The 20,504-nt window shown below is 36.5% G+C and overlaps 3 protein-coding genes across 3 annotated transcripts; 1 reads left to right on the plus strand and 2 right to left on the minus strand.

The window, feature by feature from the left end:
* Positions 1 to 342: 342 nt before the first annotated feature.
* Positions 343 to 1,413, minus strand: LOC121053477. Its single transcript, XM_040520433.1, has one exon. The coding sequence runs from the start codon at positions 1,411 to 1,413 to the stop codon at positions 343 to 345; it is 1,071 nt and encodes a 356-aa protein (XP_040376367.1).
* A 9,617-nt stretch (positions 1,414 to 11,030) lies between these two features.
* Positions 11,031 to 13,648, minus strand: LOC102707091 (calcineurin B-like protein 8). The gene is made up of 9 exons (XM_006647119.2): positions 13,531 to 13,648; positions 13,114 to 13,229; positions 12,932 to 13,014; positions 12,753 to 12,812; positions 12,424 to 12,532; positions 12,195 to 12,247; positions 11,945 to 12,025; positions 11,627 to 11,739; positions 11,031 to 11,501 (listed from the first exon to the last, which is right to left on the minus strand). Exons 2-9 carry the CDS (start codon positions 13,190 to 13,192, stop codon positions 11,438 to 11,440), a joined length of 642 nt encoding a protein of 213 aa, XP_006647182.1. The 5' UTR covers positions 13,193 to 13,229; positions 13,531 to 13,648; the 3' UTR covers positions 11,031 to 11,437.
* A 2,251-nt stretch (positions 13,649 to 15,899) lies between these two features.
* On the plus strand, positions 15,900 to 16,937 carry LOC121053633. Its single transcript, XM_040521348.1, has 2 exons — positions 15,900 to 16,359; positions 16,395 to 16,937. The coding sequence occupies exons 1-2, from the start codon at positions 16,234 to 16,236 to the stop codon at positions 16,647 to 16,649; spliced, it is 381 nt and encodes a 126-aa protein (XP_040377282.1). The 5' UTR covers positions 15,900 to 16,233; the 3' UTR covers positions 16,650 to 16,937.
* The last annotated feature ends 3,567 nt before the right edge of the window (positions 16,938 to 20,504 follow it).

Genomic DNA, 20,504 nt, shown 5'->3' on the forward strand with positions numbered 1-20,504 from the left:
AATTTGTGGTACCGCTGTCCACAAGGCATAATTCCTTTCCAATCGGAGTGATATCGTGAGACATCTATATTGAAAGAAAGAAAATTGTTTAGTAAACAATTCTTTATTCAATCCATACATATAATAAGTAACGAAACATCAAATACACAAATGATGTTTACATAAGCTGTAATAGTACATACTCTAATGACTTAAAAGTCTTACAACCTTATTACATAAGGGAGTTTGTACTTATCTAATTATTACAACAATTATTATTTTGACATAATACATGGATATCATTGTATGTAACACACATACTAATACTTAAAGTTTTTCATCTTCAAGTAAGATGCACTGAGGTTACTGAAAATCTCCAAGTGGATCCATTGAGAAAAACTCAATGATCATGTCATATGTTGAAGAAAGTGGACCAACGTCTTCTGGTAGAAGATCGAGATTGTTCTCTGGTTCAACAGGAGCCTTTTGAGAACTTCCCACCTCTGGTCTAGCTTCATTTGTAAGATTGAAGTGAGCTTCATATCTTGGTTCCTCAGATGACTTTTTCTCCTTGAGAGATTTCTGATACAGGAGGACAAGATGCTTTGGGATACGACAATCTTTAGCGGCATGATAACCAGATCCACACCCGTCGCAATGTTTGTTGTTATTGTGACGGGCGTGTGGTGCCTTTCCCTTGCCGTTTCCCTTCTTACGTCCCTTGAATTTGCGCCTATTGTTGTGTTTGCGTTTTCCAGTTGAATTTTTGGGATTATTCGAAGAATTTCCCTTGAATCCTTTTGTATTATCAACATTATACTTAACATTGAAGTGAATCTTAGGGAGAGGTGCAGAACCAGGTGGGCGTTGTTGAGCATTCTTGAGAGAAAGCTCATGATGTTTTTCTGCCTGAGTCAATGTATGTATAAGCTGAGAATACCACTGGAAATTGTTAGCTCGATACTGTTGATTCAGTATCCTGTCCTCCGAAAGCATAGTAGACAGAGTTTTTTCTATCTTTTCTGCCTCCGTAGGCTCTTTTTCGCAAAACTTTAACTTGGAGCAAATCTGATGAACAACATGGTTGAACTCCGCCACAGTTTTAAAATCCTGCAGGCGTAGTTGAGACCACTCAAAATTAGCCTCAGACCAAATGAGTTCCTTTTGCTGATCATAGTGCTCTTTGAGAGCTTTCCATAAAGTGAGGGGGTTCATCTCTAACATGTACTCATGTTTGAGATCTTTATGGATATAGAGCCGAAGGAAGAAGAGGGCAGTCATTATCTTCTTGTCCTCAACTAGCGGGTCCCCATCAACGGGGTCCTCAATTGCTTTAATAATCCCACGAGAAGCAAAGTTTATTTTGATATCCGAAGCCCAAATTGGGTAGTTACTCCTATCAAGGGCGAGTTCATCGAACTCTCTGATTGCCATTGTCCCTACAATCATGATTAACATTTATTAATTTACAGAGGTAAATTAATAAAAACATGATATATATAGAAGTTGTAATCTCAATGCAAAATGTAAGACCTCATAATTTGTCATGTGTTGAAAATTGATTGTAGGTAATAAACCATACAATTGTTTTTCAATCATATTCTTGGAATAACACATGCGGGTAATTATTATAAGATATAGACCTTTTTAGTGATGGACGAAATGTTCGCTGCCTAAATTTAAGACCGCTAGTGGCCAAAAATATTAGGTCTCCATCTTGGTAATCATCTTATAATGTAAACCGCTTAATGATGGGCGAAAATTTCGCTGCCTAGTAAATGATCATTTGTGACCAAAATATAGGGCTCCATCTACATGTGGTTTTATCACCAAGTCAAATTATTAAAGTCAAACATGCATTAAGTTCTCCATTAATTATGTTAGACATAATTAAGAGAATTTACTAAATTAAAATACAAAATTTAAAGAATTTGGTAATTTTAATAAAGCGAGAAAGTAGAGCATGTCTTGAAATAATATGCGAAGGCATTTTATTTAAGACAATAAATGAATTTAGTAAAAGCAAGATATTTAATAATGTAAATATCATAAACATCGGGGACTAAAAGGTCAATTACATGAAGGTAATTACACTGATGAACTGCTTTTAGTAAATTGCAGAAATTAAAGAGACTAAAATCTCATTGTAACTAATATTTAAAATGCTAACAGTAAATAAAAACAGATAAAAGTGGTGGTGGGCCGAAATTGCCCACCACCGAGTGGAGACGCGCCGACCTGGTAAGGGGGAGGGCGCCAGGGCCACCGGCCTTGGGCCGCAGCCAGGCTGGGCCGGCCTACTTGCGCCAATGGGGGGTGGGGGCAACCATGGGCTGGTTGGCCCATGGGACACAGGACGGAGGGGGTGGGAGGATTAGCCCACACGACACCCACGTAACAGCGTCGCCATGCAACACCAACGTAACGTGAACGTCGTCGCCCACTTCGCGTAACAGCGATGCACATGCATGCCATGCACGCAACTGCCGCCGCCCATTCCGCGCTGCAACCGCCGTGCGCCTGCATCGCTGTGCGCCCGCGCCGTTCACGTCGCGCGTCGGAGTGTCGACGCGCATACCGCCCACGCCGCCAACCGTCGTCCATGCGCGCGCTGTGTCGGAGTGCCGTGCGCCAGCGCTGCTCGTGCCGGCATGACGCCAACCACTGCCGTCCATGCGCGCGCCGTGTCGGAGTGCCGCCCCCGCGTGCGCCGTGCTGGAGTGCCAACCATGAGCGCGCTGCGCCGGGCAACAGCCGGCGCACGGGCTGCCATGGCCGCCGTCGGTCATCGTGGTTGGCAAGGAGAAGGTTGGCGTGGCAGTGACCGGCAGTGCCGTCGATGGCAAGGAGGCAGCACCATGGTGACGCCGGTGATGGAGATCATCGTACCTTCTATTTTTCTTCTGTTCCTCTTTGTGTTTGGTGGGGAAGAGCGAAATGCTGATAACGTGTTGAGAATTGAGAAACTACGACAGAGGAAGAAGAATGGGATCGATCTTCTCATTCATCGTCAAGTCATTATATACAGGGAGAAACGGTGTGAACCGTGGGAGTACGACGTTTGAGAAACGTTGTATTCTTTCTAGGGAAAGAAAATATTGGAGAAATATGTGAATCATGCTTCTCCTCCTTTATATCTGGATAGATTAGATCTATCTCTTGGATGGATGAGATCACACCAAATATTTCATAACAGATTCGAGTGGTGCACAAGGTGCAGCCTTTGGAGATTGAAATGGCCAAAATATTACGAAAAAGATATCATCTCAGCACACAAATATTACGAAAAAGAAAATATTTCAACTAACTGTAAACGTACGGAAATCAACATATACATCAAAATCATCCACTATTTAACGTTGATCTTTTCATAACAACATTGAAAGTATTTTTCTTAATTTTAGAACTACAAGATTATTTATAATGTTGGAGAAGTTCTTAAACGTGTAGTTTTGCAATAATATGGACAAAGTACATGTAGTTTTATAAAATTATTTATTCTAAACTTTCTTTTAATGCAGCCCAATTCATATTGAAACATTCCATTGTGCAACTAACAAGATTTCGAGTGTGAAGTCATTCAACTATGTTAGAAATTAAAATATAATTCTGGGAACGTGATTTTTTTTGGATTTTCATAGTTAATAAAGGAATTAACAAAATCAAGAAACAATTCTATGTTAAGCATTTCATTATATATAACCTGGCTAATTTCGCCATTGTGGAAAACCTTTTTGTGTTTCAATGAATTTTATTGTTCTGAAGGAAGGCGATCGATCGCTAGACATCAGGAGGTGAAAGGATTTAGGTTGATTTAATTTGATACTTTGGTGGATGGTGAAAAAGATTAAAAGTGTCTCTTGGAGCAACGACAGTGATTTTTTGGGAGATGTTTTCACAGGCAGCCTAGTTAAAGTTGTTCACATGTTGGAAATAATATTCATGGATAGATGGTCTATTAGTGCACATACAAAGATATTTATTAGCTGACTCTACTAATCGTCACGCAATTAAATTTAGTGACCTAGCTTAATGAAAGGGAAGAAGAGAGAAAAGTCGTGGTTATACACGATAATGGCTTAGAGGCGACTATTAACATTTATTAAAGAAAATTTTATTGTATGAGGGTGGATAAAAAGAAACGTAGTGTAATAAAAAAATATTTCATCGTATAAGGGCGGATTAACATTTATTATAGGTTTTCGTTGCTAACATGGATCAGATATGAGTTTATAGCAGGATCTATTTTTGAACATACGTTAGCTACTAGTACATTTATGATGCACTCCGTTGATCCCAAAAAAAATTTATTTTTCACCCTTCCCAAATAAACCAATATAAATAAAAATATCAGAATATTTTTTATTTTATCAAATCTCAATGCAATTATCCTCCATTTTATCTACATCCAATGTATTTATTATGTTGTTTCACAGACTCTAATGTAATAATTGCTAAAAAAATAAACTTATTTTTGGATAAAGAAAATAGAGAAAAATAATCTTATTTTTGGATGGACGTAGTAACATTTATACATATGCTTTGTCAGAGGTGGATGGCCAGCCGCCTCTGAAAATTAAATGTGTTTTATCTGTCTCTTAGAAATGTTTTTCATGGTATTGCGCGGATGAGAAAGGATTAATTGATTTAGTTGGTACTCCTATGTATTTGCATGATCGAAGATTAAGAAAGTGACCCGATCGCAACTAGAGCTACCAGTTTACTATAAACAATTTTACCGTTTTTCGAGAGGCTTGGATCCATCGGAACGAAGCAACTCTGACTTAACTTCCCCCTAACACGGTGGCTAATATGTGGACTTAATGGCTATGAGCCCACATGTTAGCCTCTAATTCAGGAGAAAAGCAAAGTCAGATTCCGATCCCTCGACATGCCGATCGAAGAACAAGAGGTAGCTAGATCGATATGCCAGGAGACGAACATGATTGATTGATATTTAATTTGGTACGATCTGCATGCTTGATCTAAAATATTTGGTGAACTGTATTAGGCAGAACTAAATAATGCCTCATTCTTTACTGTGAAATATATGGATAAATACATGCTAAATATTATATAAATGATGAGTGGATATATATATAATTTTTCTACGTGTATAATATATGTAAGGATGTATGTATGTTGAAATTATGTAAAAATGATGTTGGGATGATCATTTGAGATGCATTGAACTTGATTATATAATAAATTGTAAGCGATGTGACATGCTTTTATGAGCTTAATATGTTCTAGAAATAATAATTGCTATTTCTCCATCATAAAATAACTTTATTTTTCATGGGTTTAATATGCGAAAGTTTTGAACTGGAAATATTATGAAGTTATTGTAAGATTTAGGTAATAGTGGATGACAATCGATGTGGCATATTTATACGTTGATCTTCAGGGGTATTTAATTGCTAGTGGGTTTTTACTCTATATGGAATAGTTAATATCGACACGTAAATATAGTTGCCATAATTAATTAGCGAACGTATAATTAATGTATTCTATTACCAAACTTATCAGCATCAATTAAGCTAGGATAAAGTTTGAAGTTAAGCAGGATCTACGAAGTAAACAAAATTTAATAGCTGCTTGGGAGAGACGTTCATCATGTGGGGTCTGAAAAAGATCATGTCGTTGCCACAGTTTTTTTAAGTCAGATTTACTGTTTAACATCACTAGTCATATACACTATTGAAGTGTACGTGTGTATAGCGTCAGGTGTTGCAAATTAATTTACGTTGCTTTTTTTTTGACAAATCATGGTATCTCCGTCTTTAAATATTTTAACACCGTTGTTTTTTTATATACGTTTAATTATTCGTCATATTTAATTTTTTTATTAAATATATAAAACTATATATATATAAGTATATTTAATAATAAATAAAATGATATAAAAATAATTAATAATTATGTATATCTTTTTAAAAAGATGAGTAGTCAAACGTGTATAAAAAAGTCAACGGTGTCATAATAAATATATAGAGGGAGTATATCCTTTATGTCCATGCAATACCTGTCTTTTTCGCCCTACATATCAAAACGTCATTAAACCATTCAGCAGCCAGACTCTCTTTTTTTTTTTGAAAAAATGTCAATAAGTTGAATATTTTTCAACGGTGAAATTGCTCATTATTCCACACGAGCCAGTACGTACATATCAAGATACATAGGGCATCATAATTTTATCCTATCATAAATAGGATTATGGATTTGATCTGATCAGCAACAGTGTGCAACGATTTTCTCTTTTTCTATGTACTAATTAATCTAATTAATTTATGCCTGTCTATCACAAAGGATGAAATCATATCTAAGAGCATCCCCAACAGCTCATCTAAATTTGGTCATCTATATCTTCATTTGGATGATCATTTAAATTAAATTCATTCTTTATATCTCTTTGCACTCTACTAGATCATCTATATATGACATCCTAGGATAGAGAGAGATCATTCAAATATAAAGGTTCTCTCTTCTAATATGAATGACATCTAAAAATATATATGATAGGGTAGTCGTTCTGTTGGAGCTCAATTTATAGTCTTCATCCTCTATTTTTAGGATAGAGGATAGGATAGACGAGCTGTTAGGAAAGCTCTAAGCTCGTTGCAAGTAGGTAGTAAAACTAAATATCGCCAATTTTTGCTCCGAGTTTTTTTTTTACTATGGCAAATGCCTGCCTAATAAGATGGAAGGAACTCGTGTGAAAATAACTGAATACAGAAAAAAAAAAAGAAATTTTGAAATTTTATGGTAGGTGTGCATGTACAACTCCCGGTCAAATCAAATCAAACTAAATCAGTATGTACTTACCTGCAAGTTGAAGTAAAAAAAATTGCATCTGTTAGGTTATATTGCAATTAACTTTGCAAGGATATTGTAATTAAGTTGTTTATCTTGGCAAGTAAACATATCAGGAGTTTAATTTGTCTCAAATGTCAACCTTTATTGCACGATTGAGTCAAGTGAAGTAATGGTAGTAGGAAACGTACACCAAAGCATATGAATGGCCCAGCAAGAAACTGATGTTAATTAGACGGACAAAAACACGAGTTAATTTTAAAATGAATAATGTGGAATTCTGTGCTAAAGACATATCATACCGTTGTAATCAAGATATATAGATTGGGGATAACAAAGCTTGGCCCCATGACATGACAATTAAATTAATTGCTAGTTCAAACAATCGGAGCGTTGAAAATCTTAGTTTTATGCAACAAGAACAAGAACTGTAATTATGTAAGAATGAAGAAAAATTAAAAACAACCGAACAAGTATATATTGTTGTGAAATTTTCAGGTACTTAGCTAGAAATTACTCGGAGGTACTAACATTTTATGTTAAATGTTTGACACCTTCAATTATCTAATACTTGGAGGTATTATGTTTCTAGCGTAAACTTTTGCTAAATTGTCCGTATTACGAAATTTTTAGTGTAAACTTTTGCTACCTTTGTATGATAAAATTGATTATGTAAAATATGGTATCTTCCATAGCTTTTAAATGATGGTAAAATTGTCTATTTTATAGTAGAAAATCCCATACCTCATGAATTACCCATAGTTCAGACGTTGGTAGAAATCACATAATATTCAATATTATTTGACCTTTCAGACAACAAATTACAAATTATTCACCGGCTTTATGTTCTAAACGTCATATAAAAGTGACATGACAGAGTACGTCAATAGTGTTTGTTGTGCCACAAGATCAACGATTATTTGTAAGTTAGGTAATTGTACTGTCGTTTGAGAAGATACTATATAGTATCACATATTTTTTTATGTTTGGCTACTTGATGCACCTAAAGGTACTAAAATTTTATACTAGAAATTACAAAATGAACATAAAATCTCTCTTATAAGAACTTGTAAGATCTGTGAGATAAATCAAGCATGGATAAAAATGAATCGGTCTTGAACGTCCTTATTCTACCTTTTTAAAGTTTTCATATATATATATATATGTAAGCCTCTATCCTATTATCAGGTGTAGCTACTCCCTTCATGTCTAGGGTGTAGAAACACATCTATGCATCTTCCAACAGAAAGTACAAACTCTATACATATAGTTATATTATTCACGTGAGATTTAATAGTGTCCATACTTTCTGTTGGGTGGGAGCAGAAACAGTTACGAAAATGTTTTTCATCATGGACGTGCAGGGAGTAGCTACACCTGGTAGTAGGATCTAATTTTTCTATATATATATACATATATATATATTTCTTCTCTCTTCCAATAAATATATCATTCACATGAGATTTAATAGTGTCTGTACTTTTCTGTTGGATAGGAGCAGAAACAATTATGAAAATATTTTTCATTATGGACGTGCAGGTGTTCATGTATATGCATGTGTTCATGTATATATATATATGTATACAGTATTTTTTAGTATGCATGTGTTCATGTATATGCATACAGTATTTTTTTAGTGGTACAAACTGGCACGGAGTTACATTATAAATTTGTGATTGATTTGAACCATTATTGTAAAACGATAGCTAGAAAATTGCAACAATGCTATTAAAATTATTCCTGCAGTTCGATAGTTCTCGTTGTTTTAGATAATGACGTGGTCTTATAGATATGTCTTTGACATTGATTTTCTATTAGAATATATATAAATAATAAATAAATGTTTATTTTTATTAAAGTACACTTTATTACTCATCTATACATACTGGCCTACTAATTACAAACTAAATATTTTAAAAGTTATTAATAGATAGAGTTGTCCAAACCGAAATTAGAGTGAGGGCGCGTTCGGCAATGAATTAGTTGTCCGATACGGAAAACATATAGTAATAGATTAGTACATAATTAATTAATTATTAGTTATAAATTTTTTTAAAAAAAATATTAATATGATTTTTAAAGCAACTTTTTTAGTCTGCAGATCGGTGGTTGGATGGCAATTGCCGGCGGTCGACAACCGGGTCTCGGTGTGGGCTTGTGGGGCTCATCAAGCCATGGCTAGTACTGTACTATACTGCTCCTATGTATTTTTCGGCTCTACGGTCCTACGTACTCTTGAATAAAAGCAATTCTAAGTATAATGAGATATCACTTTTTCTATATAAAATTTTGTACCTCTTGATATGTAAGAGGATCAAATTTTACACTAAAATTTGATACCTCTCGATACTCCAGAATTATAAAATGCTCCATGAATAACTGTTCTTCTATCTTTTTTCTGATGTAGTTGTCCCTTTATCTATGTTTTACTATTTGTCGTATTCAAAATTTTTATGCAAATATATAAAATTATAAGCCATGCTTAAATAGTATTTAGTAATAAATCAAATCATTGAAAAAAATAATTATGTGATTGTTAAATAAGACGGATGGTCAAACGTAGATCTAAAAGTCAACAACGACAAATAAAAAATAAAGGGAGTATATGTTTTATATATTATTCAGATTTATTGACATCTACATGGATCTAAAAGGATCAAAATACCTTATAATATAAAATAAAGATAATAGTTTCTTTTTAAGATACAATAAGAACATCATCAATGTATATACCCAAAGTAATTTTTAAAGATTAGGTCTGTAATAATGAGTTCTTATCAATGCAAACTACACAATGTGAAAAATTTAAAATGAGACCCACGCCAGACCACATGGATGAAAAAAATAAGTGAAATAAAAAAAGATAATAGTATATTTGATACATCTATTGTTATGGTTAGTGCATATGGACAACTCATCATGGTCTACTCTATGGTCCACTTTTATAACGATGGACCTAAATATGATGCGTTAACGGTGAAATTTTGATAGCCCTTAGAGTTGTACCTGAGGGTATAAACATATTTAGTCAGGGTCTTGTAAAGATATATCAATCTTAATATACTTTTAGTATATCGCCACCTTAGTCGTGTTTTCATCGGAGTGAGATCTCTGCTAGGCTGCATCGATCTATAGAACGTGGGTAAGTTCTCAATATATAATAGTTGTATTGGCTAGATGAAGATTTTTTAGTTTAGTCCAATATTTTGATGAAGAACAATTTTACAGTCTTTGAGAAGGTATTATGATGTACCAAAATTTCAGTGTAAAATTCTGGCACCTCTTAGTACCTAGATAATAGGAGGTACCAAATTTTACACTAAAATTTTGGTACCTCTCAGTACCTACTCAAGAACTATAAAATTACTCTTCGATAAAACTTGCATCGGGTAACCTCACTCACGCTACAAACACACGTGCATATCTCAAACAGACACTTATGTTATATGATTGAAGGCTCTAAACATCAGTTCACGGATAACGTGTTGTTCCAGTAAACACAGATATGTGCACCCGTCGTCTTAGAGAGGTCATGTAAAGGTGATCCTCAGGAACGGAGGAAAATCCCCGAATAGGCAACGTGAAATTCAATTATTAGACAAGCATGGAAAAATTCATGTTAGTCCAAGCTTGTAAATTAAGACATTTAGAAGGAAATAAGTGGTAGATTTTTTTAAGTGTATCCCATATTGAAATATTATATCCTATATCACCAAATCACCTCTTTTAAAAGTACAACTTAACATGCACACACCACCACAAATTTCTTATCCCTATAGAGTATAAATCTTTTTGGATAAATTTTAACTAGAACTTAGTTATTTTGTAATCCATTTTTTGGCTAAGCGTTGGGCTCAGGTCCTAAGCTACCCCACGCCGTGTTCCGCCCAATATACGTACACTCGAAAATATTTAAATCCCATATATTTGGCTGTGTGGTATCTTTAGCAGGGCATCTTTCAAACTACAACCACTTTGTACCACCCCTTGTCCACTTCTTACCGTAATGAAATCGATCGGCCTATTCCTTTAGCCAGCCCAGCTAATAAAAGATTCAGCAATTAGAATCTAATATGTCAGCTATTTCTACCGTTCTAGAAATGGCGGAGTAGAACTCAGTTTTCACAATAACGGAAATAATTTAACTCCTAATTAAATACGTATTAGGACATTGCTTATTACTACTATAGCATAGCATTGCTAAATGAAGAAAGTAAAAACATTGAAATGTAGGTTACATAGCTTAGAAATGTTTAGAAGATATGTTATCCATGTGCAACAAATACTTCTACGAGACTACGAACACTGTCTCAAGATGATGTCCACCTTACATCACTGTCTTTTATAGCTCCTATCTAAGAGTGCAATGCATCTGCATTCACTCAGATATGTCCATGACACTTGAAGATCAGCAAATCAACAGATGAAACATTAATATCCTTAACCTGCACGCTGTTCTTCAGTGCTTCAGTGTCACTGCATACTTTGCCCCTGTTCCAGCCAGCAGCTCTGCTGTGTCTGAACCCTGAGGAGTCTGCTGCTTATGCTGAATGCTTACATGCTGAGGTAGCTAGCTCTGTTCCCATGGTTTTCCCATGCTCCTTGGTGAGAAATATAAATAAGAGCATGGAGTGCACCATGGATGCTACAACTCTTCCTCACAAACTTCAGAGTGCAGAACAAAACTGGGGAATACCATGGTTATGTCCCTGAACACAAAGTTAACTAGGCATCAGAATGACCATGACACATCAGACTGTCAGAGTTTATTTTTAGAGATGAAGTGATGCAGAAGGTGATGGAACTGAAACCTGAAATTTGTAGACAGACTTACTTTAGGTATGGAAGGGTCATGTTCTTCAGCAATGCCGGGTTCTTATTCGCAAACGCCTTCCATTCATCAGGGTCGATCTTCCCATCATCGTTCAAATCTGCTTGCTTGAAAGTCTGCCAATATTTGAGTTGACATAAATCCATGCGTTTCTCACCTCATAATGTGAATGGTTATTGAGAAGCTATTTATACATGGAACCAGTGGAAATTTTGTAATAGGGATTTACTTAGAGATACTAAATAAATGTTGCACGCGCCATACTTTAATTATATGACAGGAAAATAAACTGAAAGTAGTATGTCATCTGCATCACTTTACCTGATCCACAATTTGCTCTACTGATTCTTCAGACAGGAATAGATCTGATTCATTCAGAATAGCAAGCACCATTTCGCGCAACTGTTTGATTGATAAGAGAGAAGTTTTTTTCAGCAACAGTAGCATTCTCAGTTAAAGTTAAAAGGCTGTCCGCACATTATTTGAAAACAGTATTTCACACTTACAGGTACTATGTTCGATTGATGGAATTTAAAAGATACTCAGCAATTATAACCTTGAAGATTCATACCTCTTCACGTTCAATGCATCCAGTTCCTCTCAGGTCATACAACCTAAATGCAACTGCCAAAAGGAGTACTGTCAGAAGCGACATGAAAAATGAAGGTTAAAAAATAATATGAAAAAGAAGACTAAAATATATGACAATAGATAACTTCGAAAGGATAGTAGTGAGAAAAGAACAGATGGTAAAAGTTGACAATATGTAATGAGAAAGAGCTGGAGTAGGAGGTCCTTACAGGCAATCTTGTCTCCCATAGGCGTTTCCGGGTGAAAAATGCTGAGGGATCGAACAAACTCCCCGAAATCGATAACGCCGGTGCGCTTCAGATCAAAGAGATCAAATATCTGCAGTTATGATCGAATACTGTCAGCAATTCACACATCAACATGTTTTACAGTTCAGCCGAACATGCAAAACCGTGCTTATTTCAGACAATGCTTTTGGCGTTTTGGATTGATGATATATCAGGGTATTCAGAGTTCATCTACAGATAGCAATATCTATTTCTATAAGTTGAATTAAAAAGACATTGAAATGTACAGGGAAACCACTAGTGCTACTGACCCGATTGGCGAATAGGTTCTTCTTGTTGCTGTTCCTGAAGAGAGCAAGCTGGAACTCCTCCTTTACAAGAAAAAGAGGGCAATTTGCAATTGTCAGTTGTCACTGATGAGAATTTCAGACCTGCATGGTTAATTGCCACAAGGTGGAGCACACTTAAGGCAGATTCTGAGCAAGGGTACCTTGTGAATGAGCCCATCTCTGAATATTGAATGGCTTATCTTCTTGAACAGCTCATACAGGGCCTCCACTTCACTCACAGAAACTGCAAGAAATCATAATTGTTGTTCATTGATGAAGTAAAAAATAGGGTTTCCAAAAGAACCTATATTTTTCAAGGTGTCTGAATTCAGTGAGTTCTCACATGTAGTCTCTTTGGCCAGAATAGCAGGATCCTCATGTTGTGCATCTCGTTTGAACTGCTTTGATGATACACAGCCCATGTATCACACCTTTTCCTGTAGTTTACAAACGTCTTTACTGCAGAAACGAATAAACGAAAATGGGTCCGTTTATTGATCAAATGTTTGAAAATTTTAATTTTATCAATCAAATCCGGTCATTTTCATTGGATGATAATTTGAAAGCATGCATGCAAGTCAAAAATCTCATACACGCCCTTCTCTCAACCTTCCGCATGAATTGCACGTATATTTGACAGAAAAACAAAAAATCAAATGTTTGATCAATAGCAAAAATGAACGAAAATGACAAAAAAAAGGTGAAACGACATGCACAATATTCAGAGAACAACAGCCTGACAAACACGGAGTAAACTCACCTGAGAAACAAATACAGATACAATCTTCACTACTGAAAATCAAGAAGAGGAGGATGATGAGTAGAAGAGGGACTTGCAGCCTGTACTGTAAGTGTCTTGCAATCTTATTGCAGATACAGTGGACAATTAGACATAGTAGAAGAAGAGGTAGATGGTATCATAATTTATATATAATAATTCATCACTAGCACCAAATTGAGTTGACCTCCACAGGCTTTCTTGCAACAAGATCCGAACATCACGTCACTGCAATCTTAACCTATTGTCCGTTTCATCATCGATCTGTCACTGTTCCTGAAGAGTTAAAAAATGGTGTGGCTAAATTAATTAACCAAGGCCTAGTAGTTTAGCATTGTGTCTAATCTCTCTACCCTATATGCAGAAATGTACGAATCGAATTTACTAATGGCCCATATGCTATTGGATTCTGTATTTTAATATCAAAGTGACGTTGATTAGGAACATTTCTAAGTGTTTGTGTTTGATATAAAAAATGTCAAACGTCGCCTTGTACACATCAAATGGTTTGTTTATGAAATGGACTGATCCAAAGGTGACGCATGTTGAGTTGGTTAAGTGATACAAGGGGAAACTTAACAATTATATCTGAAGGAAGCATGCAGCATTACGGACGTCAGATGCATCGAGAAAGCATCAAAAATTACGGCCTGATGACGCCAACGTACGGTTGGCAGCAAGCTAGCTTAGCTGGCCTCTCACTAGGATGTAATAGCTAAGAAAATCAGGTGACATATCAGCCCAGGGTGCATATAGGGGCAGTACTGCACACTGACAGGTGTACTGCAGACGATCTGAATTCATCAGCCCATGTTTTGATTTTTCTGGTTCTTCATCTCTGACAGAATAAAGGATTTTTCTTTTTTAATTCAGCAGTGTTCGGTTCAGGATTGAATTTTATGTTTTCATCGTAAATTGAATTTGTCCTCTAGCATATGGTTAAAGGAATAAAAGTTAGCGAGCACAAATTCCTAACTTCTTAAAATCCCTGCCCATGTGTGTAATATTTTGTGGACATCAATATCTGATACTGTAGATATCTAAACCTACCCTTAATCTCTTTGGTTTAATTTTAGTATAGAATATATTTAAGAGTTAATTACACTTTGGGCCACCTTTTGTTGCTCAATTAAGTTTCATTTTGGCCCACACCAAACGTATCCTTTCATTTTTAACCGAGTAAATTAAATTATCATAGTTATAGTTTGGATCACCCCGAATAATATTTCTTTCCATATGTAAGCTCTCTTTCGGTAAGTGTATAGACTCCACGTAGATGAGAGTTTGCTGGTATAGCTAAGCCGATGTGTTCCATAAAAATTGTTTGGGATGTTCCAAACTACTACAACAATGATAAATTTATTCGTTCCAAAGTAAAAAACATATGTTTAAATTTTGGTAATAAAATGTGGCACAAGGTGCAAATATACTCTATATTTAATTTGTGAAATATAAGAAGCCTACCCTACTGTCGAGATAGTGCCAAATATATTAAACAAAAGAAGAGACTACAATACTGCTGTTAAATTAATGCGTACCCTAACACAACAATGAGGCATCATCATCTTAAAAACACGTGGTTTCTATCCGACATTTCGAACTTTTAACCAGATTTTTTAAAAGAAACTAGAACAATTCCGCGTGTTCAAGGGGCAGATAAGACTGAAGATGTATGGGCCAATATGACTCCGATGGATATATGTGTGTGGATTGAACATAAATCACTAAATGCAATCAGTTTTTCCGTCTTTGTTTCTTTTGGTTTTTTTCAGGAAAATGTCAGTTTCGTGTGCTTTCTGCAACGGAAAGAGGACAACTCTACTAAAGATAAGTTGGGTACTATATGTTTGATGTCAAGTATTATAATCAAATACTCCATCTATATTTTAATTAATAATATCGTTGATTTTTTAGAAGCTTTTAACCTTTTATCTTACTTAGAAAGATTACAAAACTAGCATTTATTTGTTGTGGCTAAATTTATTACTAAGTATATTTTAATTATAACTTACTTTTTGGATATTTGTAAAAAAAGTTTATAAGACAAATGGTCAAACGTGTGTTAAAAATTAACGGCATCGTCTATTTTCTAAAATACAGACGTAGTAGAACAGTAATAGTAAGTACCTTTTCCATCTAGCCCTAATTGATCAGTTAACTATTTTTACTCCTGAGTCTTTTATCCCTATGCCATTTAAAAAGTTAATGGTTACCCGCGTGCCACAAAAAATTCACAGACACCGCTATGCCATAACACAAACTTTCTTATGTGCCATTCGGACCACCTCCGGTTAGAAAATGAGCTCTGGCACATGGGACCACGTATGAAAATGACTAATTTGCCCCTGAATCATTTACTTCCTCTCCCGACTGCCTGGGTCTCTCCCGTGCACTGCCTCCCCCGATAAACCCTAGCTGCCGCCGGCACGCCACCGCCGCCGACGCCGGACTGCCCAGATCCGGCGGACCCCCGTCTCGCCGGACCCCCGCACGCCCAGCCCAGGCCGGCGCCCAGGCCTGCTCGCCCGTGCGGCCACCCGGCGCCCAGGCCGGCGCGCGCGTTCCACCCCCGCCACCATTGATTCCTCCCCTTCTTCTTCCTCTCCTTCGCGTCTCAGCTTCGTCTTCCTCCTCGTGTCGTGTCGCGTCGTGCTTCGAGCTCATGCTCAGGTAGTCAGGTAGGAGATGGTCTCCACGGTGTACAGGGAGGCGGCAATGGCAGGGGACGGGGAGCACTACTCGTGGCTGATACGGGAGCTGTGCGCGTTGCTCGTCGCCGTCATTGATATCTCCCCATCTTCCTCCGCCGCCGTGGCCGCGCCGTCGTCGCAGCGTCGGGCGACGAGGCTAGGGTCTCCGGGGGTGTCCCCGCGGCGGCGGCGTCGATGCTGCTGGGCGCATCGATGGCGCTGATGCTGTGCGGGTCCGTGACGTTCGCCATCGGGTTCCTCCTCATGCCCTGGGTCGCCGGCGTCGCGCTGCTGTTCGGCTTTGCCGCCGCCGTCTCCGCTGGGGTCTTCGGCAAGTCCGCCACCGCCGTGCGAGGCCGCGCCTCTTCTCCTCCAGCGATCAACGCCTCCGATAAACCACTAGTTGCTTAGGCAGATCTAGCTTAGCCTGAATCGATTGGTTGGTGATCCCATGTAAAAAAATGCCTCTTTTTTTTTGTGTCGTCCTCTGAATTCATGAGATGCTGCTTGTTCAAATCTGCATCACACGTCCAAAGGATGCAAAGTGAATTGTTCTTCCACAGGAACGAACAATTCCTGACAAAAATACCTCCATGTACTTATTATTAGTCACACACCACGTTTTCCTGTATTTTTTAGAATTTTCCGGATTTATGAGCCAATTTCCTGAATTTTAGTGAATTTCTAGACATTGTATAATTTAATTACCAATTTTCGTACTTATTTCCTGATTTAAAATTAATTCCGTTATTTTCTAAATTATTTACTTATTTTCCATATTTATTTGATGTTTTAAATTTATTGCTATCATTTATTTACTAACAATGGCAAAATAGACTTTTTACACCTCTATTTGACACCGTTAAGTCTCCGTCCCTCGAAAATGACGTGTAGGTAAAAAAAAATTAAGTCAATGACAAACTTTTTAGTAACATACACGTAACCATCTACTTTTTAATGACATAGAGCTAAAAGACTCTGCTTTTGGTTAGCTTGAAAATGATATATAGAGGCTTCTTGATTCAATAGAAAAAAAAAGGTACTACTGCATCTGCAAGTACATGATTTTTCGCTGAAGCCTCTAGCAACCACCATCGGTCGACCATGACAGCGACGAATGAGGAAAAGATCACATAATACACTGTTCAGGTTCTGACTTAATCACTCACTACTCCGAGCACTATTTACGTCAGAATCACGGAGCCCAGTGAACATGCTGACTATACCCCGTTTGGATGACAGAGACTTTTTTCTGGTACTCGTCACATCGAATATTTGGACACTAATTAGAAATATTAAATATAGATTAGTAATAAAACTCACCCACACTCTACGCTATTTCGCGAGACGAATCTATTGAGCCTAATTAGTCCATGATTAGTAAATGTGATACTACAGTAAATATTTGCTAATCATGGCTTAATTGGACTTAAAAAATTTATCTAATAAAATAACATTTATTTATGCAATTTAGTTTTATTATCAATCTATATTTAATACTTCTAATAAACATCCAAACATCCGTGACAAGAGATTAAAAAAATTCCCTGCATCTAAACCGCCACTAATTGCATGATGCACCGTCCGAGCACTATTTACGTACGTATTGTCTACCCTGCACGTTCAAATTTCGGTCACTATTTGACTTACTAAATTTATAAACATTTTAAAATAGAGCACCATATTATTGATTACATCTACCATATTATTGATTACATCTACTTTCTCAATGAGTTTGGCACTGTCTGGTCGCAGAGGAACATAATTTCTGCATGACGAGAGGAATAAGGGCTTGTTTATTTAACGAAATTTTTTGGGTTGGGGTGAAATCGGATGTTTTGTTTGATCGGATGTCGAAAGACTATTTCGGTGACTAATTGAAAACTAATTATACAGGGTGTTAGGAAATCACAAGATAACTTTTAACCTTAATTAATTCGTCATTAGCAAATGTGAGTTATTATAACAGTTATGGTTAATCATATACTAATTAGGCTCAAAAGGTTCGTCTAGTAATTTTTTTCAAACTGTGTATTTAGTTATTTTTTAACTATATTTACAGTCTATGGAAAACGACTTTACTGTCGGCTACGTTTCTACACCTACAAAGGTAGGATGTTTGCTCGTCGTAATCTAACAGCTTAGGAATTTATTTGGCTATAAAATTTGAAATAGCAAATCTCATGAGCATTTCTACTGTGGAATTAATATACTGGTTGGCTGCCAGTATAAACAAGAGCACGTTTATGAAAACACTCGATATCACATTAAAACATTTTGAGGTGCTATTCCATCTCTGTTCTTTATCAATGCAGTCATGTATATGCAGAGTTAACACACTAGTTTAGATAATAATTGAGTTAGTAGAGCTGATAAGGTAACGACGTAATTGGCATACCTGTACAGTGTGATATCCGGCCGCTACAACGATAAATAATCTGAAACGAGCCGGGTTGCAAACTGAAGAAGAGCGGTTGCAAATTTCTGTGCTACTGGTAGAATATACTTCCTCCATCAAAAAAACAAATTTAATACTAGGTGTGATATATCCTAAAGCAACAAATCTAGACATACATATGTCTAGATTTATAGTATTGGATGTGTCATATCTAGTACTACGTTGATTTCTTTTATAGGATGGATGAAATATATAACTAGATACTTCCTAGTCCATACGACGTCGGTACTTGAATACAAGAAATTGAAATTGAAACTGCATGTGCACGTGTACATCTTGACATCCGTCCCCAGAAGTTCATGCACATGCTGAGAACGAAGCATCGATCTTTCCCTGAAGAAGTACTTTCTGGACGGCAGCAGCGTTTTCTAGAATCGTTATTTAAGCTCAAAAGTTTTTGCTCAATTTGGCCGGTTCTCAAGCTATTGTTGTACCAAACAAAATGCCAAGAAAATCTGGCCGGTTCTCAAGCTGAAATTCCTCACAATTCCAGACCAATTTCATGAGGGTGTGTGCCTGTATGGTACAGCAAAACTTGTTAACAGATGGTTATCTGATAATCAGTAATTCAGCATTGCAAAAGAGAACAAAAAAAGGAACATTTTCTGAACGACCGTACTCTCGAGTTTCATTTATTGTTGCCACTACTTTTTGCTCAATGCTGTTTACCTCTGCCAGGATCGGCCTAAACGACGAAGGCCAGCAAAAGTAATTTAACATTTCTGGCCTGTCTCAGATGTACAGTTCCCGGTCGAATCGAGCATATTCTTAAGCAAAATCATTATTAGGGGTGTTTAGTTTGAGAAAAATTTTGGGAGAAATATCACGTCAAATGTTTGATAGGATGTTGGAAGGGGTTTTCGGACACGAATGAAAAAACGAATTTCACGGCTAGCCTAAAAACCATGAGACGAATCTTTTGAGCCTAATTAATCCGTCATTAGCACATGTTGGTTACTGTAGCACTTATGGCTAATCATGGACTAATTAGACTCAAAAGATTTGTCTCAAGATTTATTCCATAACTGTGTAATTAGTTTTTTAATTCATCTATGTTTAATGTTTTATTTAGGTGCCCAAAAATTCGATGTGATGTTTTTGAAAAAAAATTTAGAAAGTAAACAACGCCTTAGAACTACTTATCTGCAACTTGCAGAAAACAAATTGCACGCATTAATTTACTTGCGGTGAACCATGCATGGATAATGTCAGACTCACAGTTGTTTATCCAGGCAAGTTATTATACGCAGAAGCTTTTGTCTCAAGTGTCAGCATTATTAGATAAGTCAAGTGGTGATAAGGAACATGACTTGACACCAGTTGAAAACATGCTTGGAAATGAATGATGTATAACTATCTACGAAATATAAGTTACCAGTTAGTCCACTCAAGGTAGATTGGGGATAACTCTCCTACTTGGACATTCTGTCCAATTTAATATTTGAATCTTCTACTCCATTGGAGCGTTAGAAGTCCTTTTCTCTTCAGTTTCATCACAAAAATAAAAGGACAACAGTTTGATAATAATATGAAACAGATCAGCGAAAGCAATTGGATGAATGTAGAAACACACCAGTTTCAGTAGTTGGAATTAGATACACCCATGTCCAAATCTTGTGAACTGTGTGTGTTACATGGTTGAAAAAAATAGTGGACATTACCAGTTTACCACCAGCTAGGTTCAGACCATCCAACTGAACTACAAAAGAAAACCTTACAATTCATAAAATTTGTACTAAATGATGAAGGCTACCACTCAATTAATTAAGCTGAATTATTAACCAATTCATCACAAGTATCTTGGAAAG

The sequence above is a fragment of the Oryza brachyantha genome, chromosome 2 (assembly GCF_000231095.2).
Source record: "Oryza brachyantha chromosome 2, ObraRS2, whole genome shotgun sequence".
Classification (NCBI taxonomy): Eukaryota; Viridiplantae; Streptophyta; class Magnoliopsida; order Poales; family Poaceae; genus Oryza; species Oryza brachyantha.

Coding starts and splice junctions, on each gene's coding strand:
- LOC121053477 (XM_040520433.1), bottom strand. CDS start 1,413: ATGGCAATCAGAGAGTTCGATGAACTCGCCCTTGATAGGAGTAACTAC.
- LOC102707091 (XM_006647119.2), bottom strand. CDS start 13,192: ATGGGCTGTGTATCATCAAAGCAGTTCAAACGAGATGCACAACATGAG. Junction 12,533..12,752: donor AGAACCTATTCGCCAATCGG/GTCAGTAGCACT, acceptor TCATAACTGCAG/ATATTTGATCTCTTTGATCT. Junction 11,740..11,944: donor TAGAGCAAATTGTGGATCAG/GTAAAGTGATGC, acceptor AAATATTGGCAG/ACTTTCAAGCAAGCAGATTT.
- LOC121053633 (XM_040521348.1), top strand. CDS start 16,234: ATGGTCTCCACGGTGTACAGGGAGGCGGCAATGGCAGGGGACGGGGAG. Junction 16,360..16,394: donor CCCCATCTTCCTCCGCCGCC/GTGGCCGCGCCG, acceptor TCGGGCGACGAG/GCTAGGGTCTCCGGGGGTGT.